General features: G+C 31.0%; 2 protein-coding genes across 5 annotated transcripts; one reads left to right on the plus strand and one right to left on the minus strand.

Moving 5' to 3' along the window:
- Positions 1–1,580: 1,580 nt before the first annotated feature.
- Positions 1,581–12,830, minus strand: LOC148611751 (uridine-cytidine kinase 2-B-like). The gene is made up of 7 exons (XM_088592605.1): positions 12,528–12,830; positions 10,268–10,427; positions 9,162–9,258; positions 7,466–7,608; positions 6,334–6,431; positions 6,015–6,063; positions 1,581–4,925 (listed from the first exon to the last, which is right to left on the minus strand). The coding sequence occupies exons 1-7, from the start codon at positions 12,744–12,746 to the stop codon at positions 4,816–4,818; spliced, it is 876 nt and encodes a 291-aa protein (XP_088448731.1). The 5' UTR covers positions 12,747–12,830; the 3' UTR covers positions 1,581–4,815.
- LOC148611752 (nonsense-mediated mRNA decay factor SMG9-like) lies at positions 12,773–25,206 on the plus strand. Of its 4 annotated transcripts, none has more exons than XM_088592601.1 (14): positions 12,773–12,871; positions 13,329–13,499; positions 15,361–15,432; positions 16,244–16,382; positions 17,784–17,878; positions 18,554–18,666; positions 19,395–19,506; positions 20,824–20,919; positions 21,175–21,260; positions 22,161–22,255; positions 22,433–22,540; positions 22,904–23,017; positions 24,083–24,215; positions 24,842–25,206. In XM_088592601.1, the coding sequence occupies exons 2-14, from the start codon at positions 13,389–13,391 to the stop codon at positions 24,918–24,920; spliced, it is 1,353 nt and encodes a 450-aa protein (XP_088448727.1). In that variant the 5' UTR covers positions 12,773–12,871; positions 13,329–13,388; the 3' UTR covers positions 24,921–25,206. The 4 variants fall into 4 exon arrangements, with proteins under 4 accessions (XP_088448727.1, XP_088448729.1, XP_088448730.1 ...); XM_088592603.1 differs by having other exon boundaries at positions 12,826–12,875; XM_088592604.1 differs by lacking the exon at positions 12,773–12,871 and adding an exon at positions 13,088–13,107.
- Positions 25,207–25,732: the final 526 nt, after the last annotated feature.

Consider the following 25,732-nt stretch of genomic DNA (forward strand, 5'->3'; position numbering starts at 1 on the left):
CTAAATATAGTATACTGGCAGCTTGAAAACCACTAAAGAATAAAGGCTAAAAGACTAGAAAAATCTGAGCTATAACAATTAATGACACAGAACGAAATAAAACACTTTAACAAAGTATTGATATAATACAGTCATCACTTGATAATAGCCACAATCTTAAGGAGGTAGACCTAGGGTAAGGGACACAACTCTTAAAAATCACTGAAACGTTTGTATGCAGCATTTTACATCCATCTAATGCAAGCATCAAATTAACTTGGATTGGTTTTTTTCTACTTCAAACAAAAGCTTGAGAGGCTTTGGTGAAATTGAATATGATACAATGTACAAACATATCACTGATTTCAAGAGTTATGTCCCTTACCTTAAGTCTACCTCCTTAAAAGGGTTTTAAATTACATTTACCATATCTGCCTGTAAATGTCTATCATAATTTACATTGCATTTTATTAGTATGTTATTATCAGTGGCAGATCCACTGTTAAAAATATAAATTTCAAAATTTCACTGTGAATTCAAAGGGCAAATGAGGCCTTAAAGAAACATAGCAAAACTTGGAAATAAGGCTTTCAAAATCATTATACTTATATTACAATGTACATAGAATACAGAAAATTTTCACAAAATTTGCAGTTCATGAATGTAAATATTACAAGTGATAATCTATTCACCACATTTATAGACATATTCTCTAATATTCAGTCAGTAAAATCTAAATATTATTTTCTCAGAACACAGGCATAGTAAGGCCAAATAAAATTATACCTCTGTTTCCTGTTACATGTAAAAAAAATGGGTTGGTAGGTTGGGTATTTTTTTCACACATTTTTTCCCAAAATTTCATACAGAACACTTCAAAAACGTCTCATTAACCAGCCAGACTTTGTGGTCACTGAAAATTGACTACCATCTGTAAAACGTCAAATCTTTTGGTGGAACTATTTGTTTTCGCATAATGTTTATTTATAATATGTATTACTTTCTCTGTACTGTAATAGTGTTTAGAGAATAAAAGAATCTGTTTACTTGAAAATAAGTCAGTCGGTCAAGTAAACAGGAAACAGAGGTAAAATTTTATTTGGCCTAATTGTTATCAACATAATATAACCAATATTACCTTTTGTAAATATGAATTTATGATTTCATAAAATCCAACAGGTTTCAACACCACATACATATAGCTCAATAGTCAATGCAAAGTACAAAGTAACACTTAATTTTACCTTCAGAATAGATAAAACCTACCAAGTAACTAAAAATCCATAAAATTCTTTTCAGTAATTTTTAAGTTGATTTCACAATACATTTTTCTTTACATAAAAAAATAATGATATGAAGTGATCTAATGTGTCAATAAAAGGTTAACTAAAAACCATATTTTTCATGCATAACAAATTAGTAATATGATATGATCTGAAGTGTAAATAAAAGGTTAACTGAAAACCATAGTTTTCATGCATAACAAATTAACAATTTTACAAATGCAGATGTATATTTCACTTCTTGAGGTCATGGAACCAAGGAAAATTGATTATATATAATGAAGTTAAACATGTGGTATGACCCATCTCTATGAACACCATAAAAATTTGTATCCAACACGAACTAGCAACAAACCACAATAAACAAGTAAAGCACTACTAACTGATGATAAGACAGAGGAAGATAAATATGGATTTGGAAGACACAACCTTTTATAAGCAAATACCAATACTTTTTCAAATAATATATACAATAAAATAAAAAATAAAATGTTCAGAAATCTAGCTCTGAAATCTAGACTGCCTTGTTGATTCATAACATTTAAAAAACGTTATAAGGAATTGTCAACATGTGATTATTTTGATTATTTACATTGAGCTACATTGTAATAGTCCACAGAATACATGGTGATACATGGGAAAAAAATACTTCGTGACATAACAGGAAGTGCATAATGCAGGTATGTAACTCTAAAATACATGTACTTGGTCCATCACATGTAGATGTATACACTGATTGGACTATGATAGGATGTATACCAAGTGTTAGAACTTTCCTATTGCCTAGCTTGTATTGAACAATACTAGTATAAAGGGTTTACCTTAGATAATGAATGAATTAAAAACTCCTACACCATGATTTTGCTTGATCATACCAATAAGTTTTCAGATCAGCTTTTTATTTACTAAGATATCGATAGCAAACTGAAAACTAAATATACCACTGAAAAGTGATTGGTCATTTACTCCTACAGGGTAAGAGGTTGGAATTCCATTCCTACAGGCACCAAGTCAGAAATTAGTTAGCCATACAGCATCAAGCATTACTGGAACAATAGGTCACTGTGAATTATATAACCCTAATTATACCAGCAAATATACAGTAAAACCTGTCTAAACCAAACCCTGAATAATGAAAAGAACTGTCTACACCAAACCCTGAATAATAAAACAAAACCTGTCTAAACCAGAAGTCATGTTATTTATTCCAATTCCGATGTATTTTAAATCATGGTAACCAGAACAACTGTCTTAACTGAACCATTAAGTCCAACATGGGTTCATTTTAGACAGGTGAACAAGGGATCAATCCAGACACGTTGACGACGGTTCATTTTAGGTTAACATGGGTTCATTTCAGACCGGTTTCATTGTTTATTTGGATTATATGACATGACGATCCAGAACAAAGTGAACCCTTAATGTATTCAAGTATAGTAAGAGTATTTTTATTCAATAGTCCCAATTTTTGCGGTTTCAGGAAAAAAAAAGTTTGTAGATTCTTGAATTCATGGCTTTGGTAACTCTACATTACAAGTGAATGGGAACTTTCCTTTTCGTTGAGGACCTAATTCTGTGATTTACCCAACCCACAAATATTGGTACCCCAGGAACAATAATACTTTAACAGTAGTTCCTTAAACTTCTGAGTATTTAATTTGTAACACTGTTACAGTTGAGATTCTTTGTTGTGAATATTCAAATGTTAAAACCATGTTCAAATTCCTGTACTCAATAAATGGTTGTATATGTTACATACAGATCATGCACAACCTGAAATAATATGTATATTAGTTATTTATAAACCTAGTGTTCACAAAGGTAATAGCAGAGAAGAATATTAAAATGCTTGTCACTGAACAAATTTAAGGAGAAATACTTGCTAAATGCATTTTGAAAATCAATTTAACTAGTAGTTATTTCCCCTTGCTAAAATTGGCTTGTGAAATTCTATATGTATTTTACATGTAAGTACAAATTAGAAATAACCAAAGAACCTTAAATATACAGAAATTACTGAACTTAGCTAGTGCACCGGGCTTGCTCTGAATATCAAATATGCAGCCTGACTAGTATAAAAACACAAAAAGGGTGATCCTAGATTTAGGGGGCATCGCTTCAACTTAATTTTTTCAAATAAAATCGAACTTATTACTATTTAATGCCCAACAATCACTAAATAAATGATAAATCTGAAAAATGAACACAGGTATCACAATAAAATACTTCTAATAAATCATAACAAGGATTTGTCCATTCAAACTCCATGTTTCTACAATCACTTGGACCGAAAGTGAAACTAATGCAACCTTGACATTGCTAAGGCCACATAGAAAAAATTGCAACATATGTTTTTCATAAGTTCAGGACCATCATGAAAAACATGTCTGACTAATGAATTAATTCATGAAAAACAGGTAAATAAAAATCATATGGTAATTACAAGTTTCCAATAGAATTTCATGTATAAAAAGAGTAAGGGTTTCATATGATTTAAAAAAAAAAACATGATTTCATTAATTTTTACATGCACAAAAAACATATATTTACTATACCGGTCTTAAACATAGTGTATATGTATTAATTTTTGAGGCTCCTAATCTTCACACATTCTGTAAAGAGAACAAAGTCCCAGGTATAAATTTTAAATCATTAGAGCTAAATAAAGTTAAAAATTGATTTAGCGGGTACTACTTTTCATGTTTTCCTGTCCATTGAGAAAATAGTACACCACAAAAATTAATAAGTTAACAATATGTTTTAATTCAAACATATGAAAACATATGTTGCACTTCATCCTGTGTGTGTTTTACTTTCAACAAGATATGACTTTTTTTTGAAGAGCAAAAACGTTTTGTAGTTCTAAAGAGCTTTCACTCATGCATTTTGTGCTAGTTCATCAATTTTCAAATTTACTGTGTCAGCAACAGTTCCTGCAAAAAAGTATGTCACTAAGATTTCACAAACTTAATTCAATTTTTTATTTGTCTTTGGCATAGGGCTGGCAGTATGTAAAAATCTAAAGTTTTATGGTTTGACAGTACTGCCAGTACTACAAACCTCACTCATAATTGAAAATGTTCTCACAAAATTTGAAAACTGTTATTTTACTTCAAAACAAAAAAATAAATATCTAAATCAGCATATACAGATAAAAAGCTAAAAATACATTTAAACCTAACTAACATTTTTTTACTTACAAACAAAATAACTAAATAGCTTGAATTAACAGAGTATAAGGGCTATAACAGTATAATTTTTAAAACCAGAAAAAAAAGTATTGCAATTATTTCACTGTAAATAGAAATTAAGCCAAACAGTTGTCCCCCTTTTTTGTTAAACGGAGTACTGACAACAAATAGTTTTACCTGAATAGCCCTGTATACTAAAATAAATTGCACTTATTCATTTATTTCAACATAATACAATATACCAGTTTCAACTACATGTATCCATAAATTGCAACAGTTAACTGATTAAACAACTTCACTTCAAAAAAAATATATACTTGGCTCCCTTTCATTACATACCCAAAAAATACTATTTGAGATTACTAATGTGGTCTTCCAACAAATGAGTCTGAGTTGTGACGGAATCTTTTGACTGTGTTTTTAGTTGGTCGTAGAAGCTCTTGAATATGCTGAACAATCAGGTCTATAGCAACTGAAATACAAGAAAACAGCTCATAACATTTATCCTACCACATTTTTAAAACACAGTTTAGTTCAGGTACTTTTTAGGTCAAGAGAATATATTTTTTTTGTGATTTGATAGTATTTGTAAAGGTCAGACATGGACCATTCAATTCTTTATATTCTCTGATCTCTGCATTACCATATACCAATGGCCTTACCAAATCAGACATCATCTTAATTTCAATGAAGGATTGACTTTTTCCAGGAACACTGTTTTTTTTGTATTATGAAAATGAAAAATTGAGTAAGTAAATTAATATGACAATCCATGGCATATTAATTGATTGAAGATCCAAACAGCACACTTTACTGCCAATTTCAGAAAGTAAATCACCTAAACTTTTACTCTGGGCACCCTTGCAATACAAAATTAAGTACCTGAAAAATGAAGGTGGTGTAAAGTAAAGTAACATAACAATACAAGATTGCAGCAGGGTCTTGGAAGTACTTGAATTGTGCTTCTTTTAAAATTTTATTCAATACCCGATTTCACCTCCATATCTAATTAAAACAAGAGCCTTTTATATGAAATACTATTGTGAAAGTACTATTGTTCATGGGGTACCTATTTTTGTGGTTTTCATGGATAGGCCAAACCTTGAAATTTGGTTCCAACAAACAGAATATTTCCATAGATATGTAAACTGAAAAACTCTAAACTCACAAATTCAAGAATCTACAAACTTGTGCCTCTTACCTAATCCATGAAAATTGGTATCCATGAATTAAGGTACTTTCACAATATATACATGTATAAGAACAAGGGTTAGGGGCATATTTAACAACCATTAATGTCTGTACATGCCTCAAACACAAAGGGTCATACCTAATGAGACCAAAATTACCTCCCCTTTGCCTTTGAAAAGGGTGCTAAAAGCACATAAAGTAGATAAAGTGTAATCAAAATTTAACAGTTGGTGTAATTTTTTTTCTTCTGTCCCTTCATTATTTAAATACAAACAATTGCAGACATTTTAAAAATAACTGTTAAGTTAAATACACTACTCCATTGATCAAGCTTTATTCTTAATGATTTTATACATGTAAATATCTATACCTGTGTTGTCAGCACCTCTTGGAATAATAACATCAGCATATTTCTTGGTCTGCAAAAAAATAATGTGATGTTTAAAATAACATTTCAAAAACAAATTGTTATACAATGTACTTTTAAAACAACAGATCAACAAGACCACAAAGGCACCTAAATAAATAAATTTTATGAAACAATGGAAGATGTAAAAATTATTTAACCCAATATGTTCAGTAAGTCATAAACAGGTTAAACCAAAGCTACTATTTTTGCAGGACTGTTCTTTATCATAATTTGTGATAATTTATCTTTATCGAAGGAGAAAATTAAGTTGTATACTTACAGGTAAGCAGAATTCTTCAAAGGCAGGTTTGACCAGAGTGGTGTATTGGTGTAAGATTTGTTCTATATCACGTCCCCTTTCTCTTGTATCACGTAACACTGTAACAAACAATTAGTACCCATGGTAATTATTCAGTTTGGAAATAAAATAAAATATCTTATAAGAATTCTATTAGGTTAATGGAAATGTAAATGGGTTTTAATTGCAAAAATTAAACCTTGATTTATTAAATAATTTTTTTTTTTTTTTCAAAATAGCTAAAAGAAAAGAAATGTTTTTGTCCAAATGATAGAATCACAATACATGTATTACACGAATGTAATAATTTCGCAAGTTAAATAATTTTTCAAAATCAGTATACAAGGGTAAATCACAACCTTTTTTTTTAAGATGTGGACAGTTTCTCCCTCCTTTATCAGGTTTATACCCTCTACCATTTCTTAAATAGGAAGAATTTTTCATTTTTCTTTTATAGAAAACCCATTTGAATCAACAATTATCACTTGAATACATGGGTAGGCTCACTAAAATGATATTGTCCCAGTCTGAACATGTAAACCTTTTAGTTAGTAATAGTCATCTACATTTGTATTACTAAGCCTCTACAAGAAATATTTTAATTCATGTATGTATCCTATAATGCCAATTCTTTGTAAAAAGATTTATGAAAATCAAGGTATATGATAACAGTATTTAGGCTATTAAAAAGAAAGTGTTGGTTCTCAGGCACCCAAAACACACCAGCATCTGCAATTTTATTCTGCAGCAAAAAAAATTTTGAAAATCAAAATTTTTTTCATGTACAGTATATAAACTGCTTCAATTTTATAAATTTGCGATCAGGATTATTTGCCCACTTGATAGGAAAGTTCAAAACGATTCAGAAGATGCAGCTATTTGACATAGATTAAACATGGCCACTAGTATCATGCACAAATTTTCCTCCATGCACACAATTTCTCAACTTTATAATAAATATTTATGAGCTTGAGCAGTATATTTCATGAAATATTGCACAGAAAAGTTTGTCTATCTGCTTCCTACCAAAAGTAAAAAAAGCTGCCCTCCCACATCATTTTTTACAAAAGTGACCAGGGAACCTGGACGTTTTTTGTATGGCCTTATAACTTACCTCTTCTTGACAACCTAGTATCTGGATCTGTATCCACAAAAAGTTTCATATGAAATTTGTCTCGGAGTTCTTTATCAGCAAAAGCTAGAATTCCTTCAAATAACACAACATCTGCAGGATAGACAGAATGTCTCTCATCAAAACTGCAAAATACAGATCACACATATTTGATGTTCGAAAAATAACCACACATACATAAGGCAAAATAGAACTGTACCTCTGTTTCATATTACCCTACTGACTCTTGCCTTGAACCCTGATTGGCTTACAGTTGGTTCGTTAAGTTGAAGTCAAAGGCCAGGCAAAAATGTTTGAGTTAGCTGAGGTTCAAGTCAAATGAGGTCGACTATAGACCGGAAATAGTTTGGTTAATGATCGTTTCTGCATTTACATAATTTGTTGTGCCTGTAGTCTGTACATGTACAATGTATATGTTGTAATTCACTTTACTGTACTTAGTGATGTCTCGCATTTTGTATCAGAAGACATATTTGTGTGCTGTATATCATGTTTTAAATACTGAACGGACCAAGTGTTTTTAGAGAAATTTCCTTTTTATTTACCTCCATCAAAAATGTCATGAGTTCAAAACATGCTGATTTGCATGAATCATAATCAGGAGTATTGTCAAACCATGTGCTCTACATCACTATGATAAACCTGCAGATTCAATAGCGAAATGAATGTAGTCTTGAAATACAATTACTGTCGTCTGTTTGATGTTTAATGAAATGTTCAGATACCATTACAATTAATCTTAATTTTTTTTTAATTTTGTATCAAGAATTTTGATATCACTGTTTGTGTGAATTCCGACTTGTGATTAAACAAATGCTATTTTTTAATTAATTAAAAACACATATAAAGAGTGTCAACAAATAATTTCAAAAGCCACACTAATTGTTGTAAAAACACACTTCAGTCATGATTTGTAATAAAGCAATCAGTTTTTCAACTTATTAGTTGACTTTGAGACATCAGGGTTAATTAACCTTGAAGTCCTATCAAGGGGCCTGATTGAAAACCTCAAGTTATCTGAGATTTCAATTCATCCGAGTTCTAGTCATCAGAGGTAAAATTGTATTGGAATAAGGGGAGTTTTGCTTGGACTTCAAAATTATTTCGAGTTACCCGAGAATTCAACTCTTCCGAGTTCGATACATTGAGGTTCGAATGAATTTTCAAGTTAACAAACAACAAAAGGTACCACCAGACAACCCATTTTATTTTCAGTTTCCACAAAGTCCAGTTGTTTTCCATGAAATTAGGGAAAAAATAAGTACTGGTAAATAAAACAAATAAAAATCCTGACCTACCAACCCATTTTTTTCTGACATGTAACAGGGAACAGAGGTATAATTTTATTTGGCCTAAGATAAATTGAACAAATACATTTTTTTTCAGCAACTGGCCAAGTTTGCTTCTAGTTCATAATGACAAAAGTTATGAAAACAGAGAAAACAGTTAAAATATCACACAAAATGTCCTTCTAGTGTTTGTTATAAGAGTCATGGCTGAGGTTTGTGAGATTAATATTTCTTCATTATAAATTTTAAAAGGGAATTAACATGAGTTTCCACATTTAACAATAAAGAAATTTTTACCTAGGTCCATTTTGGGAACCGTTACTTTCAAAATGTTTGCTTAGTACATATTGGTTTTCATGATAATAGTTTTTATAAGCCATCTTCTTTACCTTTTATTTTCAACATAATTGTAATCAGGAATCATCACTTTTTTGCCTTTCAGTACATCATTCATTGTTGCCTTAATCAAATCCCAATCAAATGCATCTGGAAATTGCAAAATTTCAACAAAGTTATCATTACAATATAGCTGAAAAAAAATTACAATATATACATTACAGACAGAAGAAGTCAGTTGTACATAATTTCCCCAATGTTAACATTAATTAGTGCATGTTAATTGGGTGAGAATCAGTCAGAATTACAAAAAGTAAAACACATTAAATTACAAATAAATATGAACTACCATAGCAATAGTAGTACAAGTATACAATCCTTTTAAGTTAATACACTTTTTACAGTGATAGTTTTAAAACAATTGTTACTGAAAAAAAAAAGTCTCATAACTTATTTGCACCAGTTTCATCCTCTCATTTACATATCAATATTGTGTATTTTTTATGATAGCTAAAAGCATGGTATTATTTCCCTGTCAAATGTACTTAGTTTAATGTTTATGGTACATGTACATGTACATGTGTTGCACAAAAATGATAAAACTTCAAAACTTATCCATAAAAGGTATTTTTTACTTTTATTTCATTCAATTACTTCAAACTCTCTAAATCTAAAATATGAAAAAGGAGAATCATATAAATGCAGTCAAAATACATGCCCCATCAACTACAGCAGGACACAACTGCATTTTTTTTATTTTAAAGAATACTGTCAATAATATACATGTAGTATTAAATAATACAATTATCAAAAACACACAATTTTCAATTTTCACCTTGGAAACCTTTTATTATAGGTCTAGATAATTAGTGGAAATTTGATTATAGCTACATATACATTAGGCAAGTTCTTAAAATACCTAGCCATTAACATGATTAATACACATCACAGATACATGTAGAATTTTTGCATTGGAAATTGTTGGCACATGTATTTCAGATTTGACGAAAAATAAGACTGAGGGTATATATTTGTAATTTACAAACTTAAAACACAGTACTACATGTATCTTATATTCAAATCTGTCACAAGCGTATGCTACTGCAGGAACATACAACAATCACATTTTCTCACACATAGATATTATTTTCAAATTTACCTGGATGATCAAAGTTAAACTCTCCCTTTGAAGCTCTCAGTTTCTCATCCTCATTGAGTGATTTATAGAACGAATCCTGATTTATGATAACCACTCTTCTCTGTTTTCTGTCAACGTCATCTTGTCCAAGCTGGGACATAATCTTATCACATACTGAAGACTAAGTGTAAGAAAATACATTGTAAACACTATTGTTTTTTCTAAAAGCTCATCCTTACACATAAAAACAGCATCACCGTTAGGTTAACTAGTACAATATATGAGTTAAAATTGAAAAAAATCCTCAGGGATGCATTGTTCAATTAAGAAACTTGTCACATGGGATCATGTTGGCCCCATCTACATGTACTTTATAGAAAGGGTCAAAGCTAGGGGAGAGTGTCAAAAAAGAACAGACAGCAAAGCACAAATGAAATTGTCCAGACAAGGTTATAACAGACACAGAGTGATAGCAATCAGAAGAATGGTCTAAGACCTAAATTAAATATTGAAAATAATGCTAGTTTGCCTATTCCAAACTCATGATGTTCACCGTTGATAGTTACATTTAAGTTGTGAAATAATTTTATCTTAGGATTCTGATCAGTTATCAGTGTTTTGTATCTTTCTTTTTTTTTTTTTTTAATGCTGGAAGAATGTGAGAATATTTAAAAAAAAAAAAAAAAGAACCTTTTTTGGTAGGTAGGGAAAGGGCAAACAAATGTATTTTTTTAATTTAGGCCTTTTAACAAAATACATTTAGTTAGGGTGTACATGTGCTAGCATGTCCTTAAGCTGATACACCAAATAATAAAGATAAACTTTCCATTGATTTTAGTGCACAAAGAATAAGTCATTAGATATTTCTTATTGTTGTACTGACACCACCCTTTGTACTTGGCATTTGAAAATCATGTGAGACAGTGTCACTCACAAAAATTACACTTAATAACTAAATTCTGATGCTTTAATTCAGTTTTAATTTGTACTGACTTGCTTCCTTGAAAAATTATGACTATGATGCAATAGTGTGTTCTAAACTGAACAACAACTTAATTTCATTTGGCCTTACATAGTAATATGCAAAACCATGTGAATCTTGCTTAGTAGTACATTTTAATATTATCAGTATATACATTTGTATTCATGAATATGTTATGTGCATCTTAACAAATTTCTATACAAAATGTAGTCATTACATTTTCTTTATGACTTGGATAACTTAATATGCTAATGTTTACCAGAATTATGTAACATAAAATGCTTCACAGAATACAGCTTGATATGACTGCATTTTGGTTAAACCCTAAATAGTTGAGACAAATTTGGACAGAAAATCAAACTTAATACACCTCTTAGTTTGGATTGGAATTAAATGCTTCATAAGATTCTCTACAAAAGAAAAGTGGTCAATTAACTTTATAATTAATTTATTGATTCCTAAAAGGTACAAATGTACATGTAAGGTCTTCTGTGAAAAAAATCTTCCTTTTGGGTGTGGTGCCTACATTGTACATGTACATGTAATAGAACAATATCATAGAGATCTATACAATTATGAGCCAAAAGTCTTTTGCGGATAGTGGTGACACTAAACACTCTTGCTTGCCTATGGCATTTATTTTTTTCTCTCAAGGCCACCAGTTTCTATCCTGAGTGAGTGGTTACGAATTTGAAATTTTGTTAAGCTTTTATGCTGCTCTCGATTTTTGATATCTACATAACATTCAAATTCAAAGATTGATTAAAACTTGAAATATATATAAAGTTTCCCATGGTCCTGGTTATAAGATTTTTCAATATCTTCCCAATATTTAAAAAAAAATCTTTTATTCTCTTTCTCATTCTCAACAACATGATTATAAATTTCCTTTTGCCTTTGGAAAGTGTTATGACTATGTCCAATTTTTCACCCAGGAAGATATATTAGAAAACCAAAAGTTTTCTTTCATTTGTTTGTATGCAGGTTTCATAAGCTCTGGGCCTGGGGGTGTGATACAGTGTATTTATAATTAAGGAGATCCGAATTCTATTTAACTCTCTCCTTAAAATCTCTGAATCTGCCCCTGAAACCCAGATTAAATGGGTCCATCTACATCAACCCGAATAATAACTTGTCTTGTCTTACCTTGTTGTGAGTAAATTTTGATAGGAGGTACATGTACATGTAAGTCTATCCGAGTCAGTTATATTTTGCAAAAATAAACAGAACCGTATTCGCGAGTTTAATTTCTTACATCTTTAATCTGTACAGTTTATGTCCGAAAATGGAATATCATACCTTTCCTGAAGCAGTTCCTCCAGCAACTCCTATCACAAAAGGACGCGGAATACGGTCAATCCCATTCATTTTTATCGCGTGGTCGTTGTCTGCAGCTGCCGCCATGCTCAAAACTTTGTTTGCAGTAAAATTACGAAAATGTGTTTTTGAGACAAAATAAAAAGTCTTCACCAACTTTTGCATATTCCGTATTTTTGTATTACATCCCTGAATTGACATTAGATGTAGATCTTTAAATCTTATGCAATAGACGTGTCTCCATGCTTTTACGACAACATTACGAATTTACCTTCTGGTACGAGAACACAATTAATTCCCCTTGGTTTGTAGTTCCAACTTTGGTAGTAGGTACCTTCCACATTTTTTCATATTTTTACTGGAAACTTATTTGCTGAAGTTTTGCCTCAAATTGGTAGAAAATAGGTTAAAATTACATGGGATTTTTTTTCATTAATCAATTCTGACTAAAAGTTGTGATTTGGTTCAGTGGAAGATGGTTAAAATTTAGGACTTTTAACTCAGTTCATTTGTCATGTTTACCCCATCTCCGAATTATATGTATTAATTTCAGAAAATGATGGTAAAATATTTTCTACAATTTATATATAAAATCCTGTTTGTACATATCTTTAGGCCAGAGAAGTTTTATTCAGTTTGCGCCGGTGGAATTTTTTTAATCTGCTCAAATGTGTATATTGAAATGCACTTGAAAATTAATTGCGGTCTCGTGCCTTCTACCGTTACCGTTTTGTTTTAGAAAGATTAAGTCACTTCCGCTATTATATTTTTGTGATAATTTAGCAATTTAGGCTTAGCAGAACATTCACAGGCTCAGATACAGAATAATACTTTATAAATATAATGTCTGAGAGTTCCGATCATAAAGATCATAGAACAGATAGAGATAGAGGGGGTAGACGTCGACCAAGAAGACGCGAAGGATTACCAAGTGGAAGAGGAAGACCGAAATTGGTGAGTGTCTGACATCTGATATACTAGTAGCAGTACATGTATTTAAGTCATAGGCGTTGGTCATTGATAGTCGACCCCATTTTGATAGTGTTTCCCCACGTAGATAAAAGCAAGCGCTTGTGATTTAAGTCCTAATCTCTGTGGTACTCTGCAGTACTACTACCAATCTAGTCCGAGATTGCTCTGACCAGCTGACGTCTCACAAATGATTAACCAGACAAGCTTGGGCCATTGGATGTCAGTGCTTGTCTGGTATAAAAAACAAAAAAAAAAAGGATTTGCGCAACAATTTTGATGCACTTTGAGATTAAAATTTACTACTTTTAGGCTCTTGAAAAGGTGTGTAAATTTAATGAAAGTTTTACATGTACTATTAACAATGTTATGTATACTCTTTTCTGCAGTGATTGGTATTTTGAGAAAAGAAATTAAGAAAAATTGCAAAATATTGTGATCTTGAACTTTATGAAATTCAAGATCACAGGGTCAAATATTGTGGAATTTTGTAAAATTAAGCAGTGTGTAAATTTCAGAAAGAGTAAAATGCATGTCATGCAATGTACAACAAATAACAGTTTTTGTTTTTCTATGAAATAACACAATTTCAACTCTGTTGCAAAATCCTGTGTCTTTTAAATGGGACAAACTCTGATATTCCATGACCCCCTGCCTGTCTGGTTAATCAAACATGGGATGTCAGAGCAATCTCAGACTATTACAAATCCAACTTTTTGTACATGTATGACACACTATTCTAAACCCTAAATGGACATATCAACATCCAAATGATAATAGAGGGTTGTAAGATTGGGAAATTTGGTCTACTCATATCAAGGATTTTTACAGTAGACAGGATTGGAATCTCACACTTTCCTGTTGTATCTCCATTGGCAAGATTTAAGCATATTCATCACTTAAATTTTCAACTCACTAAAGAGGATAAAGCATAGATGATTTTTGGTGAATTTTTTTATATACATGTATACTGATAATTATCTTAGTATCAGAAAAAATAGAACAAGTCAATATTCAGGTCCTTGAAGGAGGAGTTTGGAATTCAAATTATCATTGTAGCTTCCACTTGCAGAATGTCACCATTTTGACAAACAAGCATTCATCATTTTTCCACACAAAAAAAACACAAAGCAAGTGAATCAATTAGGACAATTTTTCTTATATACATGTACATTGCTTACACTTATTAACATCACATTTGGACCTTATATTGTATGCTATAGATTGTTTAATGACTTCTAGATAGACCACCCTTCTTCAGTTTCATCTTAATTAATAAATTCTGGTAAAAAAACTTCAAAGAATACAGATTAACTGCATTGTTTTCAATAAAGTTTCTTACTATTTATACATTGTACATGCTGATAAATACCTTTCTGTCTGCAAGTCAACATTCAGGGCAGTGAGGGAGGAGATTTGAATTTTAAGCACATGTTAAATTAGTCTTTCAGCCTCCCATTAAATGGTTTAAGATCAAAAGGACAATCCGATTAAAGGTAAACATTGATGAAATAGGGGTTGTATGTCATCCTATAGTTGGTTTTTCACTAAGAAAAGGTAGGTTCAAAAATTATTTTCAATTGTAAATTTGTATGTTATTGTTAGGCATGAGATTGAATTGAAATCTTATCAAGGGTATAATAAGTATAAAGATCTACAATACAAGTTGTTCAAAGAAGAAGATTATCTGGTAGTTAGAAAGAAGCACCTTGTGACAATTGCAGTAAAATGTATTATAAAAACAGCATTAATCCTTTGAGAAAAACAAAATATAAAGCTTTCATAAGTATGCATGTATGTCTTGGTCTATGGTTCGTTTATTTGTATTGTTTGTCATTACATTCAGGACAGCAGAGATTATGAACCAGCTGAAGGTGCAAAACCACCAATAATTCTAGCAAAGCCAACACAAGAACAGGTAAAATAGAATAAATTGCTATGTTAAGGTTTTATTTAAATAATTTGATATACATGTTCATGTAGGTAGACATGATTTTTTGGAAATTTTGAAATTGAGGTATTTAATCATTTATAAACAACAGTTATACTTACAAAACTATTATATAGTACGCATACATGTAATATTAGTTGTACATTTTGTACATTTTAAATTTTGTAATTGATTTGTGACTTCTGGCACTCATAAATTCTATTTTAAATGGCCACAGATACTATAACAACTATTTGTCCTATATGGATCTTGGGTGTTACATGTATCAAGAAAGTCCTATTCCAGATATCCTCTTGTCATAGAAGGTGACTAAGAATACTAAGATATCTGGCAAGTGGTCAGATCCTCAGCCCACAGAGCTGTTAAAATGTGTACCCCAGATGGCTTAATGAGGTAACCCTTGTTTTGGGTGTACACTGTTGTCAGGCCAAAAAAGGGAAATCTGACCACAGGCCACTGTGAGCCGATGTGTGTTGAGAGAGCCATGCTTCATGCATGTGAAAAAATTATTTTTAGAGTTCTTTCAGAGTAGGTTCTTCGAATCCTCTACTGTCTGTAAAATTATCCACCCATAACCATTTCCCACACTCTACAGTCACATTCAAAATTTTGCCTTTCCTTGTTTCCCAATCCAGAACTTGTTTATTTTATTTTTCTAATTTATTCTTTTTTTTATTCTGTTCTTATCCTAATTATGCAGTAAATACTTTCAGCTGGATGTTCAACATACATGTACATCATACATACAAATGATCTATCATTAACATTTTTGTTGTAGTCATCCAGTCAAGTTTCCTCTAAGCCACAAGACAAACCAGTTGTAATGGTGAGAAAAGATGACACACAGATCTCTGTCTCAGGGGAAACACCTCCACAATTACACAGACATTTATCACAAACAGCACAAACTTCTGAGAGTAAGTCACTCAGATTTTACGTAGTACTAAAGCTTAAAATCATGCAAAATGTGATTCATGGTTGGAAATCCTAGATATATTTATTTTTTGTATTTTGTTTAAAGGTTATAGTAAACAGAAAATAGCATGTGGCTTTTCATATAACACATGTTCTTAGGAGAGAAAAAAATTATATAGGATATACTATAGAATTCAAAATTAAGGGATATAACTCTGTAAATGACACTCATATACAACAGAATCTATTGGATTTTCAATGTGGATTCTCACCTAAGAGATGACTGATTGGAATGAATAACTATGCATGTCATCATATAGACCTACAAAGCATCTTGATAACAAAAATAAAAATGTGTAGCCTTTTTCGGCGTGTATCAAATATTTCAGAATTTGCACGATTCTCACAAAGACTACTACTTAGGTCTCACTAACCACTTCCAACCAACGTTTCCATTACTTTTTCACTGTGCATTTCCAGGACAAGTGACATCTTAAAGTTACATACCATTGCGAAGCTTGAAAAATAAGGCTTTCAAAATCATTATGCAAATGGTACGATGTTAGTAGAAATTCTTCACTAAATTGACTTGAATAAATAATATTGAAAATCCACAATTTTACATTTTCTGATAACTGACAGCATGGGGGCAGATAATTCACACATGTAAACAATATTCATACACTTTTGTAGTAAATTACATATATGATTTTAAAGTACACATTCTCAGCTTTATTTTGACTACTTTTAATCAGAATACACGCAAATAATGCACTTACAATGCATAAGTCTTGGTTCAGTGTGTTTTTGGTACTACATAGGGGGATGGCCATTTGATCCGGAAGTGGTTAGTGAGACCTTAACACATTTTGCATGCAATACTTACATAAGATAAAATCTCCAGAGGTATTATATTTCTTTTGCATTTTCATTTTAATGAAAAGATGACTTGCTTCTTTAAAATATTATTTAAGGTAAAAATTTCACTTGAAATCAAGTTTGCTTTAAAGTGAATGAAGAGTTTTTCCTTCTTAATAATTCAGGCAGTTACTGTCATTTGAGAAAGACTGTAATTAATAAACTGGTCTACAGCTGTCCTATATTCTAGTTACTCTGTATGGATAGATATATTGTACATTGATGAAAATATTATAACTACATATGTTTAAACTGTGAAACCTGACTGAACCTTACCCTTTACTGGGTGATACTTTGTTCAGTTAAGGCAGGTGTTAGGAATGTACAGTTTCTAAATGTACTAGAACTGACATAAAGAGAACTTCAAATGATGTCTGGTTTAGACAGGTTCTGGTTTATTCAGGGTTCAGTTTAAACAGGTTTTCTGGTTTATTCTGGGTTCAGGTTAAACAGATTTCACTGTATTTGCCACATTTTATTTTTAGGTTCCAGTGCCAGCCGTTTAGCTTTGCCACCAGAAATGACACGACCTGTCAAACTAATAGATGATAATCAGTACTGGATAGAATCTGGGATGGAAGTTAGTTACTGTTATATTGTTTATACCTCCATCTATTGGAAGAAGTACTATAGTCCATCAACCTGTCACACAGTAACTCAGAAATGTTTATAATTTTTTTATACAATGTTTATCGTCGTTGAAGAAATTGCTCCCTTTTCATTGTTTTTTGTCAATGCATTGCCACCAAGCACATGGCAGTTAGAGGATAGAGTGACAAATGAATTGACTAAAGAGTCAGAATAATATTTCTGTGTAGGATGGCATGTCTGTCTGTGGACTAGTGCTTCTGTGAGCTACAAAATGTAGCACAATAAAGATATGGCTCAGAATTTAGGACTAGTACTAAGCAGGGTCTGTTCAATCAGTTGGTCATTTTTGACTTGAAATGCATGAAATATCTGCCATAAATCATAGTTAACCAACCAACAATTAAACACATATTGATTGGTAATTTATGTGCTTATGTGCAGATATTTATCAAATTTATTATGGTTGCCTTAAAAGAAATGTAGAATGGATGAGGTCATTTTACTTCAGCTCACCCTAAAATTCACAAAACCTGACTCCATGTTTGTTTCCATGTAAAACTAGTCAGTAAGGCATTGACATATACTACAGAGCTCCAGTTGCCACTGTCTACTTTGGTGGGCTGTGGGCAATCACTTACATGTAATACTGCATTATAATACACAGATGCTGGTTGATCAGACAGATTTTCTGGTTGTTGGAGTTATTGGTGGGCAAGGTGTAGGCAAGTCTACCATTTTATCACTGTTAGCAGGCAATTCACCTGAAGATTCAAACAGGTAAGAAAATAAATATGAAAGATTTTTGTGGTGATAAATAGGTTTATATGGAATATTCTCTACCATATACTTAAATAAGTAAAAGATACATGTACCTGATAATCCTGATTGGGTTTCAAATGTTTCATGTAGTTTAATTTGTGGTTTAATTATGTGTTATTGCCTTGAACTGAATTGAAGTAATGATTTATGGATAAACTACATATTTTTGAAACACAAGATAAAAGAGATTTTATAGAGAAAGTTTTGGTCTCATCATTAAGTTCCCATTGGTAATTTAATGGATTATATCACATTATCAAATACTGAATGGTAGGTTGTTTTGGTGGGTATAAAAAATTATAATTTTAGGCAGAAAGGCATGTGAAAAATTTGGCAGATGCTAAGCAATGCACTAAATACTGAAATTCAGAGTAAATATTTTTAAGAATTTAATTTGGGAGTTTTCAGGCAGACTGCAATAATTTACCAAAATTAGTACCCCACTAACTTACCTATACAATAAGCATTGTTTGTTTTAGTTTTATTTTAGTTTTTTTTTTGGGGGGGAGGGGGTAGGATTATGTTCAGAAATCATTATATCATTATATCATTATTGTATGAAAAATGATATAGAGTACTTTGAGTGTTTGTGAAATATTAAGATGTGTTTCTAAATCCATGAATTTACTTACTTACAGTGTTTAGATTGTTATAGTTTGGACTGTATTTGAATCTTTTTCCTGTAGAAGTTACATATTCACTCCACAAAACAGAGAGTGTCAGGAATCCTGTTTACATCTGACTGATGGTATAGATATGTTTGTAACTGGTCAGAGAATCATATTCCTAGATACTCAGGTTAGATGAAGTTTATTTTTGAAAAAAATATTTTGTTAAACATGCAACATCTAAAAAAAACATAAAAAGAGGACTACTAGTGAATAAACTATAAACAAATGCTATAATATTGTTTTGTCAACTTACATGACAATGTGAATGTCAACAGGGGATTTCAAATCAATGTGACCCGAATTTCATATAAATGAACATTTGGAGGAGGATTTATGCCACTCACCTATTAAAAGGTTGTACAGCCACAATTATAAACTTGTTTACTGATTTAGTTTGTCCATATTCCAAAGCACTTAAAATTTTTAGTTACGATTATCTCTTACTGCTGAGTAATGAACATGACGTGAATCAACTCTGTATTTCTGAAGTAACAGAGAATGCTTACTATACAGGATATTTCAGTTTTTGCTAGTGTCTGTTGCTCATTTGCCTCAAGAATGAAAAATTTTAACCCCCGAAAATATATTTACATTGTCAAGTCTTTTGACTGTTATAATCATGGTTTCCACAATTTTGAATAGAAACTTCATTTTGTGTAAGGATCACATCATTCAATGCAATCAAGTATAAATTTATACTTAGTCGCTTATGAAAACATACACAGTAAAAACATGTTGGTTATAATTTCTAAATTTATGATCTTGTTTATATAATGATTTGTATCAGTGGCCATAGAGTACCTTGCACATCAAAGAATAGAAATCAGTACTGTGCAGACATTCTTTTCACAAAAAGAACAAAATGTAAGTGTCAAACACACACTACTGGTAATCACCAAGAAAAGATAACCGTTGAATACACACATTGAGAACTGTCAATAAAAATTTAATCCGTAAACATGCAATTAAAGTGTGAAAAGTTAATCCTTACAATTAGCTACGGCTTGGGCAATTAAGTGAGTTCTTTTTAGATTTACGTAAAAATACACTGTTAGATTAAAATGGCCAAAGGAAACTATATATACAGACTTTTCCATTAGTTAATATCGTAGTAACGGCTGTCATTAATTTCTTTGAAATATTAATGGTAAAATATTTTATCAAAAGAGGAATCAAACACTGCCAACGCTATTGAAAAACTTTTTCTTCAACCTTAAAAACCGTGAAAATTAATACCCACAAACATGTTGACATTTTAGAAACTGCGAAAATTAATACGTTTACAGTAAATATATATAAAAAAGTAAAAAAGGGGGTTGTTTGAAAAACTCCAACAAGATTGTTGGATTGAGCTATTTTAATATGGTTAACAATATTAGTTAATTCCAGATGATGTCAGTTTGAAAATATAACTTTTATGCATTTTTACATTTTTCTTTTTCAGCCAATTTTGAGTTCCTCAGTTTTAGAACAGTTTATAAAGAATGATAAAAAGATTTCCACAGAGTATACTACTGTTGAAAACTACATGGAAATTCAGGTTGGTTATGATTTAGTTTGCTTGGTATTTAATATCGAAAGAATTTGACCAAAGTTCTATAGAACTTAATGTCAATGTATTGGTTGTTTTCTTAATTAATTTACATGTAAACTAAAATGTTTTTGTAGCATATTTTGATGAACAGAACTTTTATTAAGAACGTGTATTAGAAGTAAAAATTCTTAGACATAAATATATCAAGATTAACTATTCTTCCCATAGAATTTCATTATGATGTTTTTGTTGTTGTTTTAGGCATTACAACAGACGGCCTTCCTTATGACAGTTTGTCACATAGTTATAGTGGTACAGGACTGGTTTGCTGATGCCAGCTTACTCAGGTAATGTCACATGATATTTGTACAGGAAGGTTTCCTGATGCCAGCTTACTCAGGTAATGTCACATGATATTTGTACAGGACTGGTTTGCTGATGCCAGCTTACTCAGGTCATGTCACATGATATCAGTTCAAGTACTTATTATGAAAGTGATGCAAGACCAAGATTTGTCTGACAGTTTTATTTAGACACAGTGACTGTAGATCGAAAAATGGGACAAAACTGGCAGTAAATGACTTTGGACAATTGCAGTCACTTGGCAAAATCTTACACCTATCTTTATTAAAATGCATTTTTTGTGAATTATCAAACTTTGTTGAGTTAGAATACACCTTCGTTAATTTCTGTCAGTCTTTTGTATAGAACTAATCTTAATTAGTCATTTAAAAAATATTATTCCTAGGATAAAGTTTTCACTGTAGGATAAAGGTTTGACTGTAGGATAAAGGTTTGACTGTAGGATAAAGGTTTAACTGTAGGATAAAGGTTTCACTGTAGGATAAAGGTTTCACTGTAGGATAAAGGTTTCACTGTAATTCAATTCATGTCTTGTAGTAGCATTTGTTATGTGTGGAATTTTAGAAAATTTGAAATGAAAAATATTACTTATGCTATAGAATGTGTTGATTTAACAAAAAAATGCATCATGAGTTGCCTGTTTTGAGCACGCGTGATCATATTTCTATATACAGACTCTCTATTAAAGAATCATAGATTTTTGTCACCAGCGATATCATGAATTTGAAGCTTTTTTACATTAATGCAATGTGTGAATATTTTGGATGCTTTCATTTTATTACTTTCTGTGGTTAATAATGTGACTATACAATGTATTTTTTTGTCTGAACAGATTTCTACGTAATGTGACTACATTAATACAATTTTTTTTTTTGTCTGAACAGATTTCTACAGACATCTGAGATGTTAAAACCTTCTACACCATCTACGAGTCATGATAGTTCTCAAGAGGAAAATGCTGATTATTTTCCAAATGTTGGTAGGTAAAAATGTTTAATAAACGTTTTAAATACTCTACATAGTGTTTATTTTTTCATGTCCTATTAATTTACTTTTGAAGAAATGTTTTATTCAAAATTAACTTACATACATGTACTTTACTATGAATGATGTACATCTATTTTATACCTGCATTATATCTAAACTTTTATTTCAGTGTTTATATTAAACAAGGCTAGTAGGGATGATTTTAGTGTAGTTAGTTATAGAAGTATGGAGAATACACTGAGGAAAGCATTTGACACATCTAAATTAAATATAACAAGTAAGATATTTCTTGATTGCTCTTTTACTTTCACATTTTATGATATCGATTCAATTGTAATTGTAGCTGAATTGAAGATGAACAGCTGTTCATAAAAATCAGAATAACTCAGGTTTTCCTTTATGATTTGAGTTTTTCTATACTATTATGTGTTGGTTTTGATATTATTCTTGAATTTCATTGAAGTTAGGTATGGCATAATGCTAATGACAAAAAAAAAAATCTATATTTATTTAGAAATATTGCTTGAGAAAAGTCTCAATACTTCTAAGGTTCAATGAGTTAAATGCAAACTTGTATTTCTTTTTTTATAGAAAAACTAGCATCACACCTGGCAAAACATAATGTAATTTGTTATTCCAGATGGTATAACTATGGCTGATGGAAAACTAATTCCTGGGCTCAGAAGTTCTGACACTGTTGATGGTGATATAAATCTATTCCTTCTACCTAATATGGATGATATTAAAACTGATGGTAAATGTTACTGATAACTGTACTAAAACAGCAATTGTCTGAAATATTATCTCAACTATTAATTGAGAAATTATGTGTAAGTGTTTGTAAGAATCAGGCAGAATGGGAAAAAAATCAGAAATATGCATACATTTCAAAACCCCACTGATCTGACCATAAGATATCACTCAACGATGCTTTCTCTGTTTGAAAAGACCATTATTTTATCTCTGCATCACTAGCTTTGACCTAAAATTTTTCAACAGAATCTTAGAAAAATTAGGTTTTTTACAGAGTTATCTGCCCTTGAAATGTTCATTTTCAGTGCATTTCAATGAAATTGTAACTCAATGGTCCAGCACAATATGGAAAATCTTGCCTGTTTTCCTTGATTCTGATGGTGCCAATAGTCAAATTACACTATCAAAATACAATGTAATGGGTTTTTCATACCTTGTTTCACCTACTGCCTGATTCTTTCAGGGACTGACACTTTACTTCTTTCTATTTATTATTCCATGTTGTTATTCAAGACAAAACTGTGATTTTAAGTTTTGATACTTTTGAATTTCCAAGTAAAAAATCCATATCATTTTTTTTTTGGCATTTAAAGTTTCTAAACTGTATTTAAATTGAATTATCTCCCTTTAAATCAATATAATTGGCAGCATGTACACCATTAGTCATTTTGGATTTGTATTGACATAAACTGTTTTGCTTTTAAATTCCAAATATACTTCCTCTTTTGCTGTACATGTGTGTAATGATGTGTTGCAGCCTAGCCTGTGTTATGATGGTTTCGTTGTCATTCACTGAAGACCATTGGGTGGGCCTTGGGCTGATAATTTCATCCCAGCGGGGTTATTGTTTCATTGACATATACACCATACATATTATCATTATATTTCTTATACATGTATATATATATTTGTATTTGTTTTGAAGGAACACAGTAGTACTTTTCATGCCTATAGGAAAATGTATTTCTGTACAAAGATTTTAATGATTTCTGCATTCTAGTAAATTATGTCATCAGACATTATACATGATATCTATGTACATTATATGCTTTACCATTTATGGTAGATCCTATATCTACCTTGCTACCAGAATACAGGGGATACCCAAGCTTTGATAACTTGATCAATTCACTGAGACAACAGATATATTACATGCCTAGAGAACACCTAACACATACAACACTATCAGAGAAAAATTGGTAAGTTTTCAGCAAAATTATTGTATTTACCAATTACAAAAACAAAATCAAGGAATAATGTTTGGTGATACTATTTAGGTTAATCTAATGTCATTCTGATACATTACATCAATTTTAATGACTTCTTGTTGTCATGGAAACAGGTGATTTTTTGGTAGAAAATTGAGAATCACTGTTTTACAAGCATTCAAAATGGTGAATGATTTTATGTTTTACATATCTATAATATACATATCTACACATTACATCAATTTTAATGACTTCTTGTTGTCATGGAAATAGGTGATTTTTTTGTAGAAAATTGGGAATCATTGTTTTACAAACATTCAAAATGGTGAATGATTTTATGTTTTACATATCTATAGTAACATGTTTTATGTCATACATGACTTACCAATATGTGCAGGTGTGTGTACATAATAAAACTTAAATGTCAGTGATTTTTCAATATCTTCAAATAAAACCATGACAATATAAAAATTTCCTTCTCCAGTCTTTGCTCAGTATGATATTTTTAATGTTTTTGATGAGAACCACATTTTATTTAAAACAAAGTTTAATTGAAATGATGATACCTTTGACAGTCTTACATGTATTGTTAAGTATTCGTTTTGGTGTATTTCTAGGTTTCATTATGCAGCCAGGATCTGGGATTCTGTCAAAAAGTCACAACTTATGGCTGAATATAACAGACTCTTGCATTGAAGCAGAATTAAAATTCAAAACTATTATTTTGATTTCCTGTGAACTTTGAAGAATTTCTTGTGCAATTATCTGACATCCAGTGCACCTTCTCTTCTCCATGGTAAAATGTGCAATGTAGAAAACCATATGAAAAAATGGACTTTGGAAACCTTTGATGATAAAGAACAAAGTAGAAACTTGTTGGCCATAATGAATACAGAAGAAAAGTAACAGACAAGGCTTGTAGTTAACAAAAGTTAATTTTTGTTAATCTGGTGATTTAAGTGAGATAAAATATTACAATATATATTAGACTTATTTCACATTTGGTTTTTATGCAAATGTTTGGAGTATAAGAATCTCACCTATGTCACATGTATGGAGTATAAGAATCTCACCTATGTCACATGTTTGGAGTATAAGAATCTCACCTATATCACATGTATGGAGTATAAGAATCTCACCTATATCACATGTTTGGAGTATAAGAATCTCACCTATGTCACATGTATGGAGTATAAGAATCTCACCTATGTCACATGTTTGGAGTATAAGAATCTCACCTATATCACATGTATGGAGTATAAGAATCTCACCTATGTCACATGTTTGGAGTATAAGAATCTCACCTATATCACATGTAAAGACAAAAAACAATCTTTAAAGCCAATGCCGTAAAGATATTCTTTACATCTACTGGAGAGCAGTTTGCCTACAATTTTTGTATTTTGATCTAAAAAAGAAGAATTTGACTGCAGTTTTTACACATACCAAATAAGTAACAAAATAATAATGTACACAGTATTATAATGGCACCACACATTCATAAAAAA

This window comes from Perna viridis, chromosome 7 (assembly GCF_037379345.1).
Source record: "Perna viridis isolate PV_CMFRI_1.1 ecotype Kerala chromosome 7, ASM3737934v1, whole genome shotgun sequence".
In the NCBI taxonomy this organism is placed as follows: Eukaryota; Metazoa; Mollusca; class Bivalvia; order Mytilida; family Mytilidae; genus Perna; species Perna viridis.

Excerpts from the sequence above, each read along its gene's own strand:
- LOC148611751 (XM_088592605.1), bottom strand. The coding sequence starts at position 12,746 with ATGTCAATTCAGGGATGTAATACAAAAATACGGAATATGCAAAAGTTG. Across the intron at positions 7,609-9,161 it reads AATTATGTTGAAAATAAAAG|TTTTGATGAGAGACATTCTG; the intron begins GTAAAGAAGATG and ends TGTATTTTGCAG. Across the intron at positions 4,926-6,014 it reads AAGAGGTGCTGACAACACAG|TTGCTATAGACCTGATTGTT; the intron begins GTATAGATATTT and ends CTTGTATTTCAG.
- LOC148611752 (XM_088592601.1), top strand. The coding sequence starts at position 13,389 with ATGTCTGAGAGTTCCGATCATAAAGATCATAGAACAGATAGAGATAGA. Across the intron at positions 18,667-19,394 it reads TCACCTGAAGATTCAAACAG|AAGTTACATATTCACTCCAC; the intron begins GTAAGAAAATAA and ends TTTTTCCTGTAG. Across the intron at positions 23,018-24,082 it reads GGATGATATTAAAACTGATG|ATCCTATATCTACCTTGCTA; the intron begins GTAAATGTTACT and ends CATTTATGGTAG.